The sequence below is a fragment of the Tachypleus tridentatus genome, chromosome 6, assembly GCF_004210375.1.
Source record: "Tachypleus tridentatus isolate NWPU-2018 chromosome 6, ASM421037v1, whole genome shotgun sequence".
Lineage (NCBI taxonomy): Eukaryota > Metazoa > Arthropoda > Merostomata > Xiphosura > Limulidae > Tachypleus > Tachypleus tridentatus.
The window spans coordinates 138,963,316-138,984,442 of record NC_134830.1 but is presented as its reverse complement, the minus strand read 5'-3'; the positions used below and the strand labels follow the sequence as shown (position 1 = coordinate 138,984,442).

Here is a 21,127-nt window from a genome sequence, read left to right as displayed (position 1 = left end):
TATCCGAAGAGCTGCAGGGGTTCATTATAATGGCCGAATAGTGAATTCGAAGGTTTATGGCTCTTGACCCGTTGCATGTGAGTGACTGAAAAACCTCATTATATGGTTAGACAAAAATAGCTGATTTTCATCTTATTCAACAGTCCAGGATGAGAGTCAACAAGGCAGAGATTTAAGGGAAATTCTAAAACACAATACAGAAAATTTTATATCTTTCCACTTTTAATTTTTATCAGCACCAAACTTTTATATTTCTTCAGATTTTCTATAATAAATTTCGTCGTATAACTTTTTATAGATGAAGCTATGAGGTACACATATCTTTGTTACACTATCATTAAAAGCAATCCGATTTACTATTGAATCACTGAAGAACACCTTCAAAATCAGTCAGAAAAAACTCGACATTTTATTTTTATAGAAAGTAAAAATAAGAAATTTGTCCTTTGAACCAACTGAAACAGGTAAAGACCGAGTAAAATAGACAAAAGAAAGAAACGGAAAACCGCGCGCTTTCAATACTTCTGATTTAAATTTTAAGATAAATCTAGAAGAAAGTATAAGTTAACGAAAATATTCGTAATTTAATCTTAGTTTTTGTTCTTGTCTCATCGTATCGTAGATATTTACCAAATATCATCACAATCTATTCAGTCCATTATACACAATCATAACAAAGTCAGTTATGATGCCTCTTTTACATAATACACATTAACCTAGCTGTGGTGGCTGTTTTATACAATACATATTAACGTAGTTGTGATGTCTGTTTTACACAATAAATATTAACCTAGCTGTGGTGGCTGTTTTATATAATACATATTAACCAAGTTCTGATGTCTGTTTCATATAATATATATTAATATAGTTGTGATATGTGTTTTGTACAATACATATTAAACTAGTTATGATGTCAGTTTTATATAATACATATTAATATACTTGTAATATCTATTTTAAATATTTTAAATACTCATATTAACCTTGTTGTGATACCTGTTTTATATAATACATATAAAACTAGTTCTGATGTCTGTTTCATATAAACATTAATTTAGTTGCGATAACTGTTTTATAAAATCATATTAACCTAGTTCTGATTCTGTTTTATACGATATATAATATCATAGTTGTACTATCTATTTTGTATAATACATGTTAAACTTATTGTAGTGTTTGTTTTATAAAATACATATTAACCTACTTGTGATGTTTGTCTTAAATATACGTATTAACCTTGTGGTTATGTCTTTTTATGTAATAATATTAACCTAGATGTGATGTATGTTTTGTGCGATACATATCAACCCAGTTGTGATGTCTCTTTTATACGAAACATATTAACCTAGCTGTGATGTCTGTTTTATATGATTATCTAAACGAGACATGAGAACTAGATTAATATTTATGATGTCTATTTTACATAATCCACATTATCCTACTTGTAATGCTTAATTTAGATATACATATTAATCTAGTTGTGAGGTCTATTTTACGTAATACATATTAACAATGTTGTTACGTCTATTTTAGGTATGCATATTAACCAACCTGTGAAGTCTCTTTTATATAATACATATTAACCAAGTTATAGGGTCCGTTTTATATAATACATATCAACATAGTTCTGATGTCCATTTTATATAATGCATATTAATTTACATATAATTTTTTTATATTTATATTAACCTAGTGGTGGTGTCTTCTTTATATAATACATATTAATCTAGTTGAAATGTGTGTTTTATATTCTGCATATTAACCTAGTTGGGATGTGTGTTTTATATTCTACATATTAACCTAGTTGTTGTGCCTCTTTATATAGCACTTATTAAACTAGTTGTGGTGCTTGTTTTAGATAAATATATTAAACTAGTTGTGATGTTTGTTTTAGATAAATATATTAAACTAGTTTTAGTGTCTGTTTTAGATATAAGTATTAACGTAGTTCTGATGTCCGTTTTATATAATACATATTAACCTAGTGGTGGTGTCTCTTTTATATAATACATATTAACCTAGTGGTGGTGTCTCTTTTATATAATACATATTAACCCAGTTGTGATGTCTGCTTTATATAATACATATTAATCTAGTTGAAATGTGTGTTTTATATTCTACATATTAACCTAGTTGGGATGTGTGTTTTATATTCTACATATTAACCTAGTTGTTGTGCCTCTTTATATAGCACATATTAAACTAGTTGTGGTGTTTGGTTTAGATAAATATATTAAACTAGTTTTAGTGTCTGTTTTAGATATAAGTATTAACCTAGTTCTGATGTCCGTTTTATATAATACATATTAACCGAGTTGTGATGTCTGCTTTATATAATACATATTAATCTAGTTGAAATGTGTGTTTTATATTCTACATATTAACCTAGTTGTTGTGCCTCTTTATATAGCACTTATTAAACTAGTTGTGGTGCTTGTTTTAGATAAATATATTAAACTAGTTGTGGTGTTTGGTTTAGATAAATATATTAAACTAGTTGTGGTGTTTGTTTTAGATAAATATATTAAACTAGTTTTAGTGTCTGTTTTAGATATAAGTATTAACCTAGTTCTGATGTCCGTTTTATATAATACATATTAACCCAGTTGTGATGTCTGCTTTATATAATACATATTAGCCTAGTTCTGATGTCTGTTTTATACAATTCGTATTGACCTAGTGGTGGTGTCTTTTTTATATAATACATATTAACCTAGTTGTAATGTCTGTCTAAGATATACGTATTAACCTAGTTCTGATGTCCGTTTTACATAATCCATATTAACCTAGCTGTGATGCCTATTTTAGATATACATATTAATATAGTTATGAGGTCTATTTTACGTAATACATATTAACACTGTTCTTACGTCTATTTTAGGTATGCATATTAACCTACTTGTGGCGTCTCTTTTATATAATACATATTAACCTAGTTGTGATATCTGCTTTAGATAACCATATTAACATATTTGTGATGTATATTTTATATAGCACATATTAACCTAGTTCTCATATCGTTTTTGTACAGTACATATTAACCTTGTTGTGATGTCTTTTTTTATATACAATACATAATAACCTAGTTGTGATAACTGTTCTCTATAATACACATTAACCTAGTTCTGTTATCTTTTCTATTCAGTACATATTAACTTAGCTGCGATATCTGTTTTATATAATCATATTCCCCTTTGTGATGTCTGTTTTATACACTACATATTAATTTAGTGGTGAAGTCTATTTTAGATAGTCCTATTAACCTTGTTGTGAAGTCCTTTTTATATAATACATATCAACGTAGTTATGATGTTTATTTTATATAATACCTATTAATTTACTTGTCGTGTCTGTTTTATATAACCATTTTAACCAAGTTATGAGGCCTGTTTTATATAATTCATATTAAACAAGTTATGATGTCTCTTTCATGTAATACATATTAACCCAGTTGTTATGTCTTTTTTAGGTATATACATTAATCTAGTTACAATGTCTGTTTTATACAACATATATTAACCTAGATGTGATGTCTGTTTTGTATAATACACATTAATCTATTTCTAATATCTCTTTCATGAAATACTTATTAACCTAGTTATGATGTCTGTTTTAGATAATACATAATAACCTATCTGTGGTATTTCTTTCAGGTCATAAATATTCAATATAAATAACCTTGATTTTGCTGGTTGTGTTAGAAGCTTTACGATTAGTTATCTTCGAAATACAAAGATAGGAGTGTTTGTAAGGTGAGAAGAGACGGACGTGGAATTCCCACTAAACAGAAAGCGAAGAACTAGTTAAACATCTCTGTTTGAATAAAAGAAATATATGACCATTTTGCGTGACGCTCTCTTGTTCAAAAATTTTTTTAACTGCACATCAAAAGAACTTCTGAAATATCGATTTCTTAAATTGGAATTCATGGCAAACAACGGCTCTTTGGAAGTAATAGTCGTTTTAGAAGAGAACGCGACAGTTCGTGATCCCGTGCATAATGTAAACATGACGGACATACATTCAGCCGAGGATGTCCTTCTTCTGATTTTAAAGGGAACCCTGTTAGCCGTCTTCATCCTGTTGACTGTGTGTGGTAATATGCTCGTGCTGATGGCCGTATTCATCTTCTCCCATCTTCGCACTGCTACCAACTATCTTGTAGTTAACCTGGCTGTAGCAGATCTGTTGCTAGGACTAACCGTTCTTCCCTTTTCAGCGTCTCTGGAGCTTCTGAAACAGTGGCATTTTGGGGAAGAGTTTTGCACCGTGTGGGCCGCCACGGACGTTCTGTGTTGCACAGCATCCATTGTTAGTCTTTGTGTTATTAGTACAGAGCGTTATATTGGTGTTACACAACCACTTACCTACTCCACCATCGTGACAAGGAGAAGGGCCATCGTTGCTTGCTTCGCCGTATGGGCTTTGTCCCTGTCTATCTCCGTAGGGCCTCTGTTAGGATGGCGAGAGCCGCCTCCCTCTGATCCAGTAATTTGTGAGGTTAATAAAGACAAAGATTACGTGCTTTTCTCTGTAGCGTTTTCGTTTTATATTCCTCTCACTGTCATTCTGTTCGTCTACTTCAAAATCTACAAGGCTGCAGCGAAACAAACTAAGTTTTTAGAAACCGGTGTGCGGCGGGTCCGTTCGTCTGGAAACAACAGCTCGGAAGAAATTACACTTAGGGTGCACACGGGCACCCAGTACGCTGCGACGTCGTTACAATCCAGAAGACTGACAGAAGACTACAGCGATTCTATCTCTCAACGTCATTTGGTCGGAGGACATCAAGGACGTCTGGGAAAATTTAGACGACAGAAAAAAGCAGCCAAGACTTTGGGTATCGTTGTGGGTGTCTTCATCTTGTGTTGGTTCCCATTTTTCTTCTTGCTTCCTCTAAGTAAGTCTTGCTAATCTGAAATGAACTAAAATATGAGCATTGCTAACCATACGAGCACTCAAACCTAAATATTGGTAATATTAACTGAACTAAAACTAGGTATTAAGAAGTCTAACGGAAGTGAAGAATAAGTATTGCTAACCCTAACTCAATTTAAAACCAAATGTTGCTAACCCTAACTCAATTTAAAACCAAATATTGCTTACCCTAACTCACTTTAAAACCACATTTTGCTAACCCTAACTCTATTTAAAACTAAATATTGCTAACGCTAACAAAACTAATGTCTAAACATTGCTAAATCCAGCTGAAGTAAAAACTAAATATTGCTCCGCCACCAAAACTGATATCTAAATATTGCTAAGCGTATCAAAACTAATATTTAAATATTGCTAAATCTAGCTGAAGTAAAAACTAAATATTGTAAATTTTACTGTTTTTATAATTATCGAAAATAGATTTGTTTTAAGTTTACGATGCCAAAATAAAAATACACATAAACAAATTTCAGGGAGTCGACTAAGAAACATCTTACTCTTATCGTTACTACTGTAACGAGTAAGATCTTACATATATATGAAAATGTTTATATGTGGTTAAGCTTCAACTTAAGATCCTCTAAATTTACATTAGCATTTTAGTTTATGAAATAAATGCAAAGTTTTCTACTGTTCTAAGCCGAAGTGTCTTAAGATAATTGGTTCCTAAATATCGTTTTAAGATCTATGCAGACGAGATTTGTAACAACTGTTGGTGATGTCAAGGGATCGCAATCTCACTGATTGATTGAAGTTTAACAGTTGAATTTTTAAACACGTCAAACTGAGACGTTTAAGCCAATAGAAACTGTCATCGTGACAATTTTGTGAGTAACAATTATAGCATTAAAGTATAGTTGAGTTTGTAATTGTTGTTAACCTTACAATATGATAGTAATGACATTGTTTCCGATGAAATATAAGAATTTAATTCATTTCTCCAAAAGGGGGCCAAAGGACGCTTGGAGGGATCACCTGTTTTATTCACTCACACCACTATACAATAGTGTGTTGTCTGTCAGTCAGTCAGTAGACTGTAAAACTATGTCACATGAGGGACGCTGAACGTTGCTCTTTATAGTGTCATGATGTCAGTAAAACGTGCGCATACCATGAATCACAAGAAGAATTATGCACTCTGTAGACTACAATATAGTGTTACATATGAATTTCAAAAGCAAGAAATAAAAATATTTGTAACTCTCAAATTTAGTTTTATTTGCTCTCGGAACAGACCCCTTTCGGAAACCCTGCAGAAGTGCATCTAGTTTTTTAACCTAGTCATGTGTTCTGTTATAATTTTTCACGTAACCAAAATAGGCTTAATATATCTTACAATGGTGAAGATTTTCATTTCCCATAGTCTGTTAAACTAAACTTAGCATATTTTAAGACGACAGAGATGTATTTTGCGATAATAATAGACTTAAATTTTAAGCAATCCAACAACTAAGATATGCCCAATATATGATTCAATAAGTTAACCCCCCTCAATTTGAAACTTTACTGCATTATAAGTGCATTCGTTCATGTTGGTTGTGCCAAAAAAATTCCTAACCGCTAAGAATAAATCTTTTTTTCTTTAATGGCAGTCTCAACTCCTAGAAAGGATCTCTTTGCTTACTTTTGTGTTTATTTATTTTAGTGCAAAGCCATACACACACACACTTGGCTATCTGTATACTGTGAGGAATCGAACCCTGGATTTTTTGTTGCTAGAAGTTGGTAAACTTACCGCTAATTCTCCAGAAGAGAACACTTTAAAGTGGTTGTAAAAAGATGCCAAAGTTTCACTATTTGTACCGACGGAAAGATTACGCTTTTGTTATGTGTATGTTGGGAGGGAGAGAAGAGTCAAAGAGAAGTCTCACTAAACGTACAAACAAGTGCAGCACTTTGTAAATCCTGACAACAGATTTAACCAATAAATATTGAATTACATATCTTGCACAAGACTTTAATAACAGCCCCCTTGCCCGACTCCGCGGTAATATTCTAGGCTAATAACGTTAAAATTCTAGTTTCGATCCACATGGTGAACAGAGTGCATCTAGTTCATTTGCCCACGTCCTCAGTGACTCAACGGTACGTATAAAGGCTTACAACGCTAAAAATCTGGTTTCGATACCTGTAACGGGCAGAGAACAGATAGCCGATTGTGTGACTTTGAGCTTAACAATAAACAGCCAGTTAACTAATAACGGAATGTTTGATACGTGTTGAAGTCACTTGGAACACGAGCTTATGCATAGATTACATCCGAAAGGCTGCAGAAGGTCATATGTTTTCTTACCTTATATAAGTCTTTGTACTTATCGTATTCCACTATAAGTTGTCGTGAAACTTCTTTCTCTTTCTTTCCATCTTCTTCGTTATTTATGGAAAGAAAAACATGTCTAAAGACGGGAATTATTGATTGCTTACGGAATTTTCAACACATTCTCTACATCACTTTGGACAAACCGTAAACCGACGACAGACAATCAGTCCTGCATATGAGTAATAATAATAGCTATCCCTACTGTAAAAACAATACACTGTTTTCTTAGTATTATATTGTTGTAAGCCGGTAGCATCAATATTACATGTTCTTCGATCCCTGTATAAATATAAGTTCACTGTGGTGAGAAAAAGACAACACAAACGTTGTACTTATAAAATAAGTGTAATGTTTCATATCTTCTCTCACTTATCTTCTGTGTTAATTTTGTTTGAATGGACGCTTAAAAGATGAGCTGGAATATTCCACTCGCGTTTCGTCATTATTTGGAAACCATTTTTGAGAAAATATGGTCTGTCTTAATTACAGAGAGGTAGCACTTCTCGTAATATGACGTAATAAATGAACCGAACAGCTTCGGGTGAAACATGACTTTTGTATTCAAAAGAAAAAAACAAATTTTGTCTCCCCCCAAAAAACCCTTTGAAACATTGAAATACATAATGTATATAACAAGAGGCTCTAACCTCAAATTCTACCAAATATTTAAAATAGGGTAAAGATGAAAGGTCGAAATTTCGCGTAGAACGCCAGTTAAATCATGTGGCTTTACACTAAAGTAGGGTCCCCCGTTAGTACAGCGGTAAGTCTACTGATTTACAATGTTAAAATCAGGGGTTTGCTCCCCCTCGGTGGACTCAGCAGATAGCCCAGTGCGGCTTTGCAATAAGAAAACACATACTTATGTAAGCCCGGCATGGCCAGATAGTTAAGCCACCCGACTCCTAATCTGAGGATAGAGGGTTCGAATCCCTGTCATACCAAACATGCTCCCTTTTAGCCGTGGGGACGTTATAATATGACGGTTAATCCCACTATTCGTTAGTAGCCCAAGAGTTGGTGGTGGGTGGTGATGACTAGCTCCTTCCCTCTAGTCTTACACTGCTAAACTAGGGACAGCTTGCGCAGACAACCCTCGTGTTGCTTTCGCAAAATTCAAAAATATGAATAAAAACAAACAACACAATGAAGTAACATTTAAACACTATTATTTTATCTGTTTTACATTTTTCTTTCATTCTGGATTCGTCAGTGAACAACGCGTAGTATCCGAATTATTTCTTCCTCTCTGAGAAACTTCCTTGAAAAACAAATTCGATATCATATTTTTAAGGCTTAACTAATGGCGGTTTACGTTTGCTTCTTTCGAAAATTGTCAAGTTTTGTCTTCCATCCAGCTGTTTCCAGAACACTTTTCTTATTTTTTTTGGGCGAGACATTTACACTTCGTCTATCAAACTTTTACAATTTTTTTCTTCTTTTCGAAAAGAAAAAAATCGCAACTTTTGAACCAGAATCGAGTCATTAGCAGCATTAAAACACGTTAAGAATTTTTTTTTAAATATATTTATTTCAAAGTGACGAATGCCGCTTATTTCTTCTTTACCCCAAGGGTTAGGATATTTGATATTGAGGGAGATTCTCTCATCCAAGTTTAACAAAACAAAAGGCCCCCGCTAGTACAGCAGTAAATCTACGGATTTACAACGCTAAAATCAGGGGTTTGATTCCCCTCGGTGGGCTCAGCAGATAGCCCGCAGTGGCTTTGCTATAAGAAAACACAGACACACAACAAAATAAAAACGATTTTGTTTTTGTTGGTTTTTGTTTTCCTTATCCGTAACAACCAAAGCCTTGTACAGGATTCATTTTCCCCTTCCCACATCTCAACGTTGAGTCATGGTCTTACAACGCTAAAAGTCAGACTTCAATACCTATCGTTTAGTTGTGTGCTTTATAACAAGTCTATAAATAAACACCCACTTTGAGTGGCTCAGTCAGCATTAATACTTAAGAGCTTATAATGTTAAAATTCGGAGCTAAGTACCTGCGGTGAATGCGTTGAAAATAGCCCGCATTGTGCACTCTAAAACAAACAGAACTTTGTTTTGGGACCAATATGTATTTTCTAAATGAACAAATTCAGTAGAAGTGTTTTAAAAACTATATATTTACTTCTCTTAATACAAGGCGAATTTTTAACTTATTTCAAGTATTATAGCGTGTTAATTCCACATAATTCAACAACCTTGACATCAAAAGTAACATTTCGTTTCTACTAGCTGCTCATAAAGAAGGTAGTATCTTACGGTATATCGGTTTACTGTTCGTTAACGTTAATACCGAAATACATTATAAATAATGATATGGAGACAGTTATCATGACAGACGTAGAGATCAATATCTATGGTTCGCGTCCCGTTAGCGCAAGACAAAGCAAAACCATGTGTCCCATTCTCTGAGTCGCTGGTGCGTTATAAGAGTTACGAGCAAATCTCATTATTCGTTCTGGCAAAGTATGGCAACAGGCGCCTTCCTTCTAGTCTGTCACTTCATAACTAGGGACAGCTAGCGTACATATCCATCGAGTAGCTCTGTTCGATGTCCTACCACCAGACACAAGACAAGAAATACTCAAAGGACTATTGACGACAAGAACGTAATTCATAGAGTCCTTCGGAAGGTATTTGTTTATTATATGTTTGTTTGTTTTTTTTTAATTTCGCGCAAAACTACACGAGGGCTATCTGCGCTAGTCATCCCTAATTTTGCAGTGTAAGACTAGAGGGAAGGAAGTTAGTCATTACCACCCACCTCCAACTCTTGGGCTACTTTTTTACCAACGAATAATGGGATTGACCTACACATTATAACGCCCCACGGCTGAAAGGGCGAGCATGTTTGGAGCGACGGGGATTCGAACCCGCAAACCTCGGATCACCAGTTGAACGCCTTAATCTACCTGGCCATGCCGAGCCTGTTTATTATCTGTCCAAACAAAACCGGAAGTGATGAACTAAACCTGGCAGAACGATTCGAAAGTAAACTTCCCTATTACAACGTAAGACAATTTTTAAAACATTTGAACATTTTTAGTAACAAAATCAACAATATTTTTCCATACTTTGTCTGAACGATTAGAATTAAACAGTATAACCTTTTTGTCGTAATTATTTTCAATTATTGATGTTTGATGTTTTCAACCTGAGCTCAACTAAGTAGCCAGATCAAAGACCCCGAGATTCAGTCATAGGCATCTCTAATTTAGAATTATTGACCAGAGAGAGGTCAGCTGGTCAGATTACTGTCTGTAACTTTGTAATGGCAGAAATATTAGTGTAATGAAATCACAAGAGTCAAACTAAACTCACACACATGTATATATATATTTGTTATTACTATATCTATTTAATAACACGAATCAATGAAACTAAATATATTAATATAGAACATTAGTCCTAGGTTCAAGTTCAGGAGTGTCTTTCCATTTCTTAAAACGTATTGATACATATTTATTTATCCTGGAGTTATGTCGTCTTTAATATACCGTTTCATATACTTAGCTTACAGTTTTTAGTTTCGTGTTTAACATAAGTAATTTTCACTTATCGCATACATTTATAGTGAGTTATAGATAAGTCATTTCAGTGTAACTGTCATGTGATTATTTACCTAGTGCACGAGCAATTGAAGGTTGAATGATTGTAATTCAAAACGTCATGTTGTTCATTATTCAGTTGACTATCACGTTATTTGTCAATTCACATCAACACAAGGCAACTAACGCGATTAATTTCGGGCTCAGATGTGGAAACATAGTGTGTGTAGGGAAATTAAGGCAACACTAATGGACAGACAGACAAAAGGTTTGTTAGAAAAGAAAAACAAACGAAATGAAAGTTCCAAATAGTTAACGATGTTTTCTTGTCTGTCATCAGACAAAAAAAAAAATAGACACATAGTCACTTAAGATAGAGACGCCCTAATGTGTGACTACACAGAATCAAACTGGCAAATGATTCGTTGATGTCGACGGGTTGAAAGTAACCGTCATTACCACAAAGGAAAAGCACGCTTCATCCAGAAGAAAGTATCAAGTGAAGGACGTGAGATGAGGCGATTTACGACAGAGATAGCGACATTGTGACTCTGGCAGTATTAAGGGAGTCTAACTTCTAGGACAACATTATATCGTGCTGATAGCATGTAGCCGGTTAATAGGTACTCCAATCAAACGTTATAAACAATAATATAAGAAGGGTAGGAAGTGGAAACCACACTTTCAAACAAACTTTCTGACAGTAGTCACACTTTTAAACAAACTTTCTGACAGTAGTCACAATTTTAAAAAAACTGGTAGTAGTCACACTTTCAAACAAACTGTATGACAGTAGTCACTTTTAAACAAACTGATAGCAGTTACAGTTTTAAGCAAACTGTCTGACACTAGTCACACTTTTAGACAAACTGTCTGACAGTAGTCAAACTTTTAAACAAACTTTCTGACAGTAGTCACAGTTTTAAACAAATTATCTGACAATAGCCATACTTTCACTTTCTGACAGAACACTTTTAAACAAACTTTTTGACAGTAGTCACAATTTTCAACAAATTGTCTAACACTTGTCACAACTTTAAACAAATTGTTTGACACTAGTTACAGTTTTAAACAAACTGTCTGACAGTGGTCACACTTTTAAACAAACTGTCTGACAGTAGCCATACTTTCAAACTTTTTGATACTAGTCACAGTTTTAAACAAACTTTCTGACAGTTACTGTTATTGTTTTGAATTAAGCACAAAGCTACACAACGGACTATCTGTGCTCTGCCCACCACGGGTATCGAAACCCGGATTTTAGCGTTGTAAGTTCGCAGACATACCGCTGAGCCACTGGAGGGCTTTCTGACAGTAGTTCTTTTGTTTTCAGTTTCTGTTTCGGACCATCTGAACTCGCACCATCGTTATAAAGAATGAAATGCGAGTTACTTACAATGACGAGAAACCCACTTGAAGTAAAAATACGAATTACCATTACAGATTATTTAATGAACTTCATTTTTGTCCATAGCCGTTTATTATTGGTCAGAGGTGTGCATTATATTTTTAACTTCTGGCACGGTCTGATGGTTGGAGGGCTTGAATTGCAATCTTAGAGTCGTGGATTCGAATTCCACCAATGATTATGTTCCCTATTTCAGCCGGCTGGCCCAACTAGACAAGCTCTTGAAGATTTCTGGGCGACATCTAGGATGAAATAACTTTATATATGAAGAACCAAATAGCCGCCAATACGTAACAAGCTGAAAGAAGAACTGGACACAGATAATACAGGTTTAAACTGACAGTAATCTGTGGTGTAAAACAGAAACCGAGTTTCTCCAGGCCATATAACATCCATTTATTATCAACATTTATAAGTCAAGATGAATCTCCTCTATGCTGTATTCTACACTTTTTAAAATCCTTGTTCATTTTCTGACACCCACCCCTCCACTCCAACGAATCACGACGCTGCTGCAGGCGAAACGTGATTCAAGAGGTGAATATAACCTATAAACTTGAAACCACCGATGACCAAACCACACAACTTGTCTGAAACACGCAAGAGTGCTGTAAGACAAAAAACAAGCCTTCGCCATCTATTGGCTGGCCCAACAGTGAGTGCTTCAGGGCTTTTGCAATGTCGCATAAAACAGTATAGTTTGTGGTGCTATAAATTCTCCTGTAAGATGTCTTAAGCCTTGTTTACTTTTTGACCAATATTTTCCTAAAGGAACGGGATATATTCTAATGCACTTATTACTTCTTATCACCGTATGTTGTTATAGCAAGAAAATATATTTCACAAAGAGCTACATTTTTCCCGTCATGCACGTTTTCCTTTTTTTTTTATTAATCAATATCTTAACCTTTAACCTTTGTACTGAAGAATGTTAAAGTCAACTTCAAACATTACTTCTTGACGCACCTATCGTTTCGAGCGTCAACATAAGACAAATTAGTTTAGAAATTTATTGCGAATTTTCCTTTCCCTCTCTAAAATGTGTAATTGCAGAGAGGAAAAGTTTGTTTGTTTGTTTGCTGTTAAGCACAAAACTACACAACGTGTTACCTGTACACTGCCCACCACAAGTATCGAAACCTAAATTTTACCGTCGTAAACGTGGAGATTTAGCGCTAAGCCACCTGACGTGGTAGAAAAGAAACAATACATAAATAACGTAGAGAACTAGTCTGTTCTTTCGATTTGCTACTCTCAAAGAACAGATTAGGTCTCTACGTCATTCGTGAATTGTTTCTTTTCTTCTCTGAGCTTTCACAGAGAAGAATAAAAATTCCAAAATTAATTTACCAGTTGGTCCCTTGAACAATTGTAAGTAATTAGTTTTGACAGTATGACGACACGTTATTCAAATATCCAAAGTAATTTAAGCCATTAGGGTTAGAAGTGAGTAAAGTCATCTACTTAAAATAATTAACATAGTTCAGAATATTCTGAAACATTCTCCGATAGAAAAACAGCAACAAAGAAAATACACCGGTAGTTTGATATAAAAACAACAAAACCAACATTTTTTTTTGTATTTAGAATAAAGGATTTTATGCATGTGTCTGTTTTATTATAGCAAAGCCACATCGAACTATCTTTTTAGCAGTATAAGTCTAGAGGGAAGGTAACTAGTCATCACCATCCACAAACAACTCTTGGGCTACTCGTTTACCAACGAATAGTGGGATTGACCATCACATTATAATGCCACCACGGCTGAAAGGGCGAGAACGTTTGGTGTGATGGGGATTCGAACCCGCAATCCTCGGATTAGGAGTCAAACGCTTTAGCTCACCTGGCCATGCTGGACCCCACCGAGGGAAGTCGAGCCATTAAAATTTAACGTTGTAAATACAAAGATTTACCACTGTACCACCAGGGGATTTCTGAGATTCGTTCTACAGAAATATTTACATTTTCTAAGATGTTACATATGTTATTTTTATCTCACACAGATTTATTGTAGTTCACTGTATAATAGTGGACAAAGTACGTCACAGATGCACACGCCCACTTTTCTCTCCAAACTTTCTTGATGACGAGAAACCCACTTGAAATAAAAATGTATCTCAGAACGGCTGTTACGGGTATTAACACTTTTATTGATAAGGAGAGAACAACGTTTGGACTTTTCTAGGCCATCTTCAGGTTAAGATGGCTTAGGAAGGTCAAAAACGCTATTCTTTCCTTATCAATAAAAGTGTTAATACCCATACCAGCCGTTCTGAGATACATTCTGCAAACTTTGTTGAAGAATGATTCTTTTAGCCAATTTATTGATAAAGAAACAAGTGATTAGGTAAACATCTCCATCAAAATGGAATCAGATTTATTCCCGTTCGGTAATCCATTCTTTCCAAGTTGTAAGTTTAAAAACTGCTTAAGCACAATCTTTCGGTGGTTTCAAAAAACACTTCTTCTCACTAGCAATTTATTCATTAATAGAACTGGTATCAGTGGATAACAAACTCTAATCAAAAGTAAATCAAATTGTAAAACTAACTTAGAAATAGATGGAGCCAATTCTGTCCAAAAAAGGATGATTTGAAAACTTACATAATGCCAAAATAACTTTGTAGGACAGATTACAGATACTATGTCGTGTGGTTGATTAGAAGTACTTAATTTTATAAATTTATACATATAACATGAGCATAACTTATCACTATCATTAAAAGACCCTTAACTTTTAACATTTTTGGCCTTAATCCCAATAATGTTTCACGATGTTCGTCCAGTTTAGGAGATGAAAGTTAGCCCTACATTTATACACTAAACTAATAATGCAAAATATCCATAAGTGTAGAAATTGATTGAGTAAATTATTGCAATGAATTTGAAATAATCTAATTGATAAGATTTAATGAAACAACTTATAGGGAAAAGCAGAATGGATAATTGCTCACAACATACCACTAATTAGCTCTTATTATCCACACAGTTTACAAACACACATAAACTACAAAACAGACTGAAATTCATAAATGAAAACAAACCTAACCATATCTTCAGAAAACTATGTGGTTTCATCAGGTGGTGAGTGAGATAAGACAATGTTTCGGTAGTCAAATATCACTTCAATTACAATAAATAAAAGAGAAACAAAATCACCACTAACTCGAGGCTTCTGGGAAAATGGTTCTCACCTGGCCTTCTCTGAACATGTGGGTTAAAGGAGGCTTTTGCGCACGTTGTAGATTTATTCTAGGGTGATCTATTTTACTTGAAGGAGAATGTTGAATTGCATTTACAAAATCCTTTCGAATCAGAAATTTCCTTTAAGTTGTTTCCGTATAACGTTTTAACGACACCCACTTCTCCCTCATTCTCCTTCTGTAGAGGGTAAAGATATTTAGATGAAACTAATCGATCAACCATAGAGGGAGATAAAGTCTTACAGTAAATATGACTTGTGCAGTCTCTGCTATAGACTTTGAAAATAATTTTACTTAAAAAGTATATTTATTAACTCTCTTCTCCAACAAATCATGGCCTGGCATGGCTAAGTGGGTTAAGGCGTTCGACTCGTAATATGTGGGTCATGGGTTCAAATCCCGGTCGCACCAAACATGCTTGCCTTTTCAGCCACGTGGGCGTTATAATGTGACGGTCAATCCCACTATGCGTTGGTAAAAGAGTAGTCCAAGAGTTGGCGGTGGATGGTAATGATTAGCTAGCTAGGGATGGCTAGCGCAGATAGCCCTCGAGTAGCTTTGCGCGAAATTCAAAAAACAAACAAACAAACCACCAAATCAATCCCCCTTCACAATGAATTAAACAGTCCTGTTTCACGAATGAAGGGTTTATTTGTTTCTTTTTGTTAATTTCGAGCAAATCTACACGAGAGTTGTCTTCTCTAATTTAGCAGTGTAAGACTAGAAGGAAATCAGCTAGTCATTACCACTCACCGCCAACTCTAGGGCTACTCTTTTATCAACAATAGTGGGATTTACTCATACATTATAACGCCACCACTACTGAACGACAAGCATGTTTGGTGCGATTGACCACCACGAAGGAAGAGTAAATTTAGTTATAATTCCTTCTGAGTAAGAATGCTTTCGACGGTCACTACCATTCTTACCTTACCTGTTTGGTCTATTTAAATTAATAAATTTACCCTAAAGTGACAGTTATTAGGATAACTATGTTTGTATATCAATAGCTCGAAATGAAACCAAAACAAAAATAAACAAAGAAACGTTTATTCTAACGTTTCGGTATCTGTACAGTTCACATTTATCTAGAACTACAACCAACTGAAACGTCAAAATATAATTGTTACTCATCTTTCCCTAGCGACTGTTGAGAAAGATAAAACTTTCCGCCACTAGTAATTAAAAGTCCAAGTACATTACTAGAAAAATCACATGATGTTCCCTATTCACGCAACAAGCTACTCTCGCTAACAGTGCATTATATATTTATAAATGTGATTATTTAAACACACGTGGTTTTTTGGCTAATCAACCACGAATGAATTCGTTTATTTATACGTAGACACAATTGATTGTATTGTTGTATTAATTATAGATAGATAAGGTTAGAATTAAAAAAACATATTATTGATGGATGGATAAATAGATTTAGGCAAGTGAATAAGTAAATGTACTATTTTGTAGATTGCAATAACCGTAAACCACAGTATAAAACACTATGTTAATAAATAAACATTTCAGCCTCTATAACGTCCTTTCTTTCTGATTTCCTGAAAGCGCTACTTTAAGTGAAAGTTTTCGCTAACTGGTTTTGTTTACTGTTCGATATAAAGGAGATATAATGTGTTCAAATGAAATCAATACATTACACGCTTTTCCTTAAGACTGTCTTGAAAGATAGCAATGTTAAGTTTCTTCAAGATATTACATTATTATACATCTTTCTTTATCATATTAGTAAAACTACAGTCATGTTTTAGGTTTAATGTTTATTATCCTTAAGGTTCAATGTTGTTGCTGTTTACAGCTGTTTATGTATTTATCGTTTATGGTTTTCAAACTACAACACCTTTGTTTTTCAGACAATAACATGTTTGGTTTATGGTTCTTAGACTATAATAACTTTGATTTATGGTTCTTTTGTTATCAACCCTTTGGTCTATGGTTATTAAGCTAAAACATTTTTTATTTATGGTTCTTATGCTATAAACACTTTGGTTTATGGTTATTAACCTATAACTTTAAAAAAACAAAAATTTTATCCTAATAAGGTTATAAACGTTTTTGACATTTATTTATTTTTACTTGTTTTTATTTCAATTGTTATAATATTTGAGACTGTTAATAAACAACTTGTATTTGTTCAGTCAGATCTAGGTAATCCAAACATTGGTTAATAAACAACTTGTATTTGTTCAGTCAGATCTAGTTGATCTAAACATTAATCAATAAACAACTTGTATTTGTTCTGTCAGATCTGGATGATACAGAGATTAGGTAATAAGCAATTTGTGTTTGTTCAGTCAGATCTGGTTGATCTAAACACTTATCAATAAACAATACTTGTATTTGTTCTGTCAGATCTGGATGATACAAAGATTAGTTAATAAACAACTTGTATTTGTTCAGTTAGATCTAGCAGATTCAAACATTAGTTAATAAACAACTTGTATTTCTTCAGTCAGATCTAGTTGATCCAAATGCTGACTAATAAACATTTTACATGTTCATGGTTGTTTTAGAGAGATTAATTTGTTTGTCTCGAACATTTCAACACATAATTGAGTATTTAGATATGATACGTAACTTTACAGACCATATCTAAGCGCAGGTGTGTATTAGTTACATATAATATATAATTACAATTGTCATAAATCATATAAACACATCTAACTGAAAAAAAAGTTCTATAAATAAAGATTTTATTTCTTTAATATTCTTACTTGCTTCTTGTCCATCCAGGCGCCCTCTGTGAGCAGTGCCAAGTTCCCAAACTTCTCTTCGACATTGTCTTCTGGATTGGTTATTTCAACAGCTGTCTAAACCCAATTATTTATGCGCGGTCAAGTAGGGATTTTCAACGGGCCTTCGGGGACATCCTCCAATGCCGATGGACTCGTCAAACCCGGAGTGATTACAGGAGATGTACCAAGAATACGGTTATACTGAGTTTACGAACCAGTCATCCTGCAGAAAATGGCAGGAGTTCGGACTCTGGTCCTCCTGTCATTCATAGCTCCAGTAGGCGTAGTTCCAGAAAAATTTCCGAGAGTCTGTCTTAGCTCTAGTAGGCCTAGTTCGATATAAAAGTCCGAGAGGCTGTCTTAGCTCCAGTAGGCCTAGTTCCATAGAAACTACCGAGAGGCTGTCTTGAACGCGGAAAGAAACTGTTAACTCTGTTATCAATATTTATGTTGGATGAATAGTAATAAACATTTTGATATCATTCGTAATTCTCAGTCAAACGTCGAATAAAATTGTTTCCAGTTTTACTTGCAAGACCTGACAGTTAGAATAAAACGCTTCGAAACTATATTCCAACGGTTGTTCGTACGAAATTTCTGTTCCAAACTCGTTAAATGTTCCTTCTCGAAATGTTTAAAAAGTGTGAAATAATTGCTTATGTTTCCTCGAAAGACAGCCTTTTCACAGGATATCCAGTTATATCCTGGTGATTAAATACACCCGTGTATGGCGAATAAGAACCGGTGGTATTTTAGGCCTAAAGACGAAGGATCGTACTATGTTAATAGAAGTGAATTTCTTGTTACTAGTTTTTACTTTTGATCTATGAAGTAATATGATTAAATCAACAGAAGTAAAAACTCGATTTGACTTTTGTTATAGGTGCAGTTAATTGTAAATTAATAGATGCACTGACACAAAGAAAAGTCATAAAATCACCACTTGGGTGTGCATGTGAACATGGTATGTTCAATTGGTAAAGATACCACTAAGTTGTCAATCTCACAGTTGGTATGATGTAGTTGGTAATGATACCACTAGGTTGTCAATCTAACAGTTGGTATGATGTAGTTGGTAATGATACCACTGGGTTGTCAATCTCACAGTTGGTATGATGTAGTTGGTAACAATACCATTAGGTTGTCAATATCACAGTTGGTATGATGTAGTTGGTAATGATACCACTGGGTTGTCAATCTCACAGTTGGTATTATGTAGTTGGTAACAATACCATTAGGTTGTCAATCTCACAGTTGGTATGATGTAGTTGGTAATGATACCATTGGGTTGTCAATCTCACAGTTGGTATTATGTAGTTGGTAACAATACCATTAGGTTGTCAATCTCACAGTTGGTATGATGTAGTTGGTAATGATACCACTGGGTTCTCAATCTCACAGTTGGTATGATGTAGTTGGTAATGATACCACTGGGTTGTCAATCTCACAGTTGGTATGATGTAGTTGGTAACAATACCATTAGGTTGTCAATATCACAGTTGGTATGATGTAGTTGGTAATGATACCACTGGGTTGTCAATCTCACAGTTGGTATGATGTAGTTGGTAATGATACCACTGGGTTGTCAATCTCACAGTTGGTATGATGTAGTTGGTAATGATACCACTGGGTTGTCAATCTCACAGTTGGTATGATGTAGTTGGTAATGATACAAATCTCACAGTTGGTATGATGTAGTTGGTAACAATACCATTAGGTTGTCAATCTCACAGTTGGTATGATGTAGTTGGTAATGATACCATTAGGTTGTCAATCTCACAGTTGGTATGATGTAGTTGGTAATGATACCATTGGGTTGTCAATCTCACAGTTGGTATGATGTAGTTGGTAACAATACCATTAGGTTGTCAATCTCACAGTTGGTATGATGTAGTTGGTAATGATACCACTAGGTTGTCAATCTCACAGTTGGTATTATGTAGTTGGTAATGATACCACTGGGTTGTCAATCTCACAGTTGGTATTATGTAGTTGGTAATGATACCACTGGGTTGTCAATCTCACAGTTGGTATGATGTAGTTGGTAATGATACCACTGGGTTGTCAATCTCACAGTTGGTATGATGTAGTTGGTAATGATACCACTAGGTTGTCAATCTCACAGTTGGTATGATGTAGTTGGTAACAATACCATTAGGTTGTCAATCTCACAGTTGGTATGATGTAGTTGGTAATGATACCACTGGGTTGTCAATCTCACAGTTGGTATGACGTAGTTGGTAACAATACCATTAGGTTGTCAATATCACAGTTGGTATGATGTAGTTGGTAATGATACCACTGGGTTGTCAATCTCACAGTTGGTATTATGTAGTTGGTAACAATACCATTAGGTTGTCAATCTCACAGTTGGTATTATGTAGTTGGTAATGATACCACTAGGTTGTCAATCTCACAGTTGGTATTATGTAGTTGGTAATGATACCACTGGGTTGTCAATCTCACAGTTGGTATTATGTAGTTGGTAATGATACCACTAGGTTGTCAATCTCACAGTTGGTATGATGTAGTTGGTAATGATACCACTAGGTTGTCAATCTCACAGTTGGTATGATGTAGTTGGTAATGATACCATTAGGTTGTCAATCTTACAGTTGGTATGATGTAGTTGGTAATGATACCACTGGGTTGTCAATCTCACAGTTGGTATGATGTAGTTGGTAATGATACCACTGGGTTGTCAATCTCACAGTTGTTATGACGTAGTTGGTAATGATATTACTAGGTCATTAGTCTCTTTGTTGACGATACTTTTAGTTAGTTAACTTTATAGATGGAATGGTAAAATTGGGTCGCCATCTTCAGAGTTTGTCGAGTCTCGTCGAACAGACGAAGCAAGCTGAAACCCACCAGTGGAATACGACAATTACTTTAATTAAATAATCAATTTAAAAAGTTTAAAGTAAAACTTAGACTTTGCATTTCAATGTA

At 34.5% G+C, this 21,127-nt stretch overlaps 1 protein-coding gene across 2 annotated transcripts; it reads left to right on the top strand.

The window, feature by feature from the left end:
• The first annotated feature begins 93 nt into the window (after positions 1-93).
• LOC143253815 (alpha-1A adrenergic receptor-like) lies at positions 94-19,571 on the top strand. Of its 2 annotated transcripts, none has more exons than XM_076508220.1 (2): positions 94-4,900; positions 18,174-19,571. In XM_076508220.1, exons 1-2 carry the CDS (start codon positions 3,835-3,837, stop codon positions 18,491-18,493), a joined length of 1,386 nt encoding a protein of 461 aa, XP_076364335.1. In that variant the 5' UTR covers positions 94-3,834; the 3' UTR covers positions 18,494-19,571. The 2 variants fall into 2 exon arrangements, with proteins under 2 accessions (XP_076364335.1, XP_076364336.1); XM_076508221.1 differs by lacking the exon at positions 18,174-19,571 and adding an exon at positions 5,886-6,244.
• Positions 19,572-21,127: the final 1,556 nt, after the last annotated feature.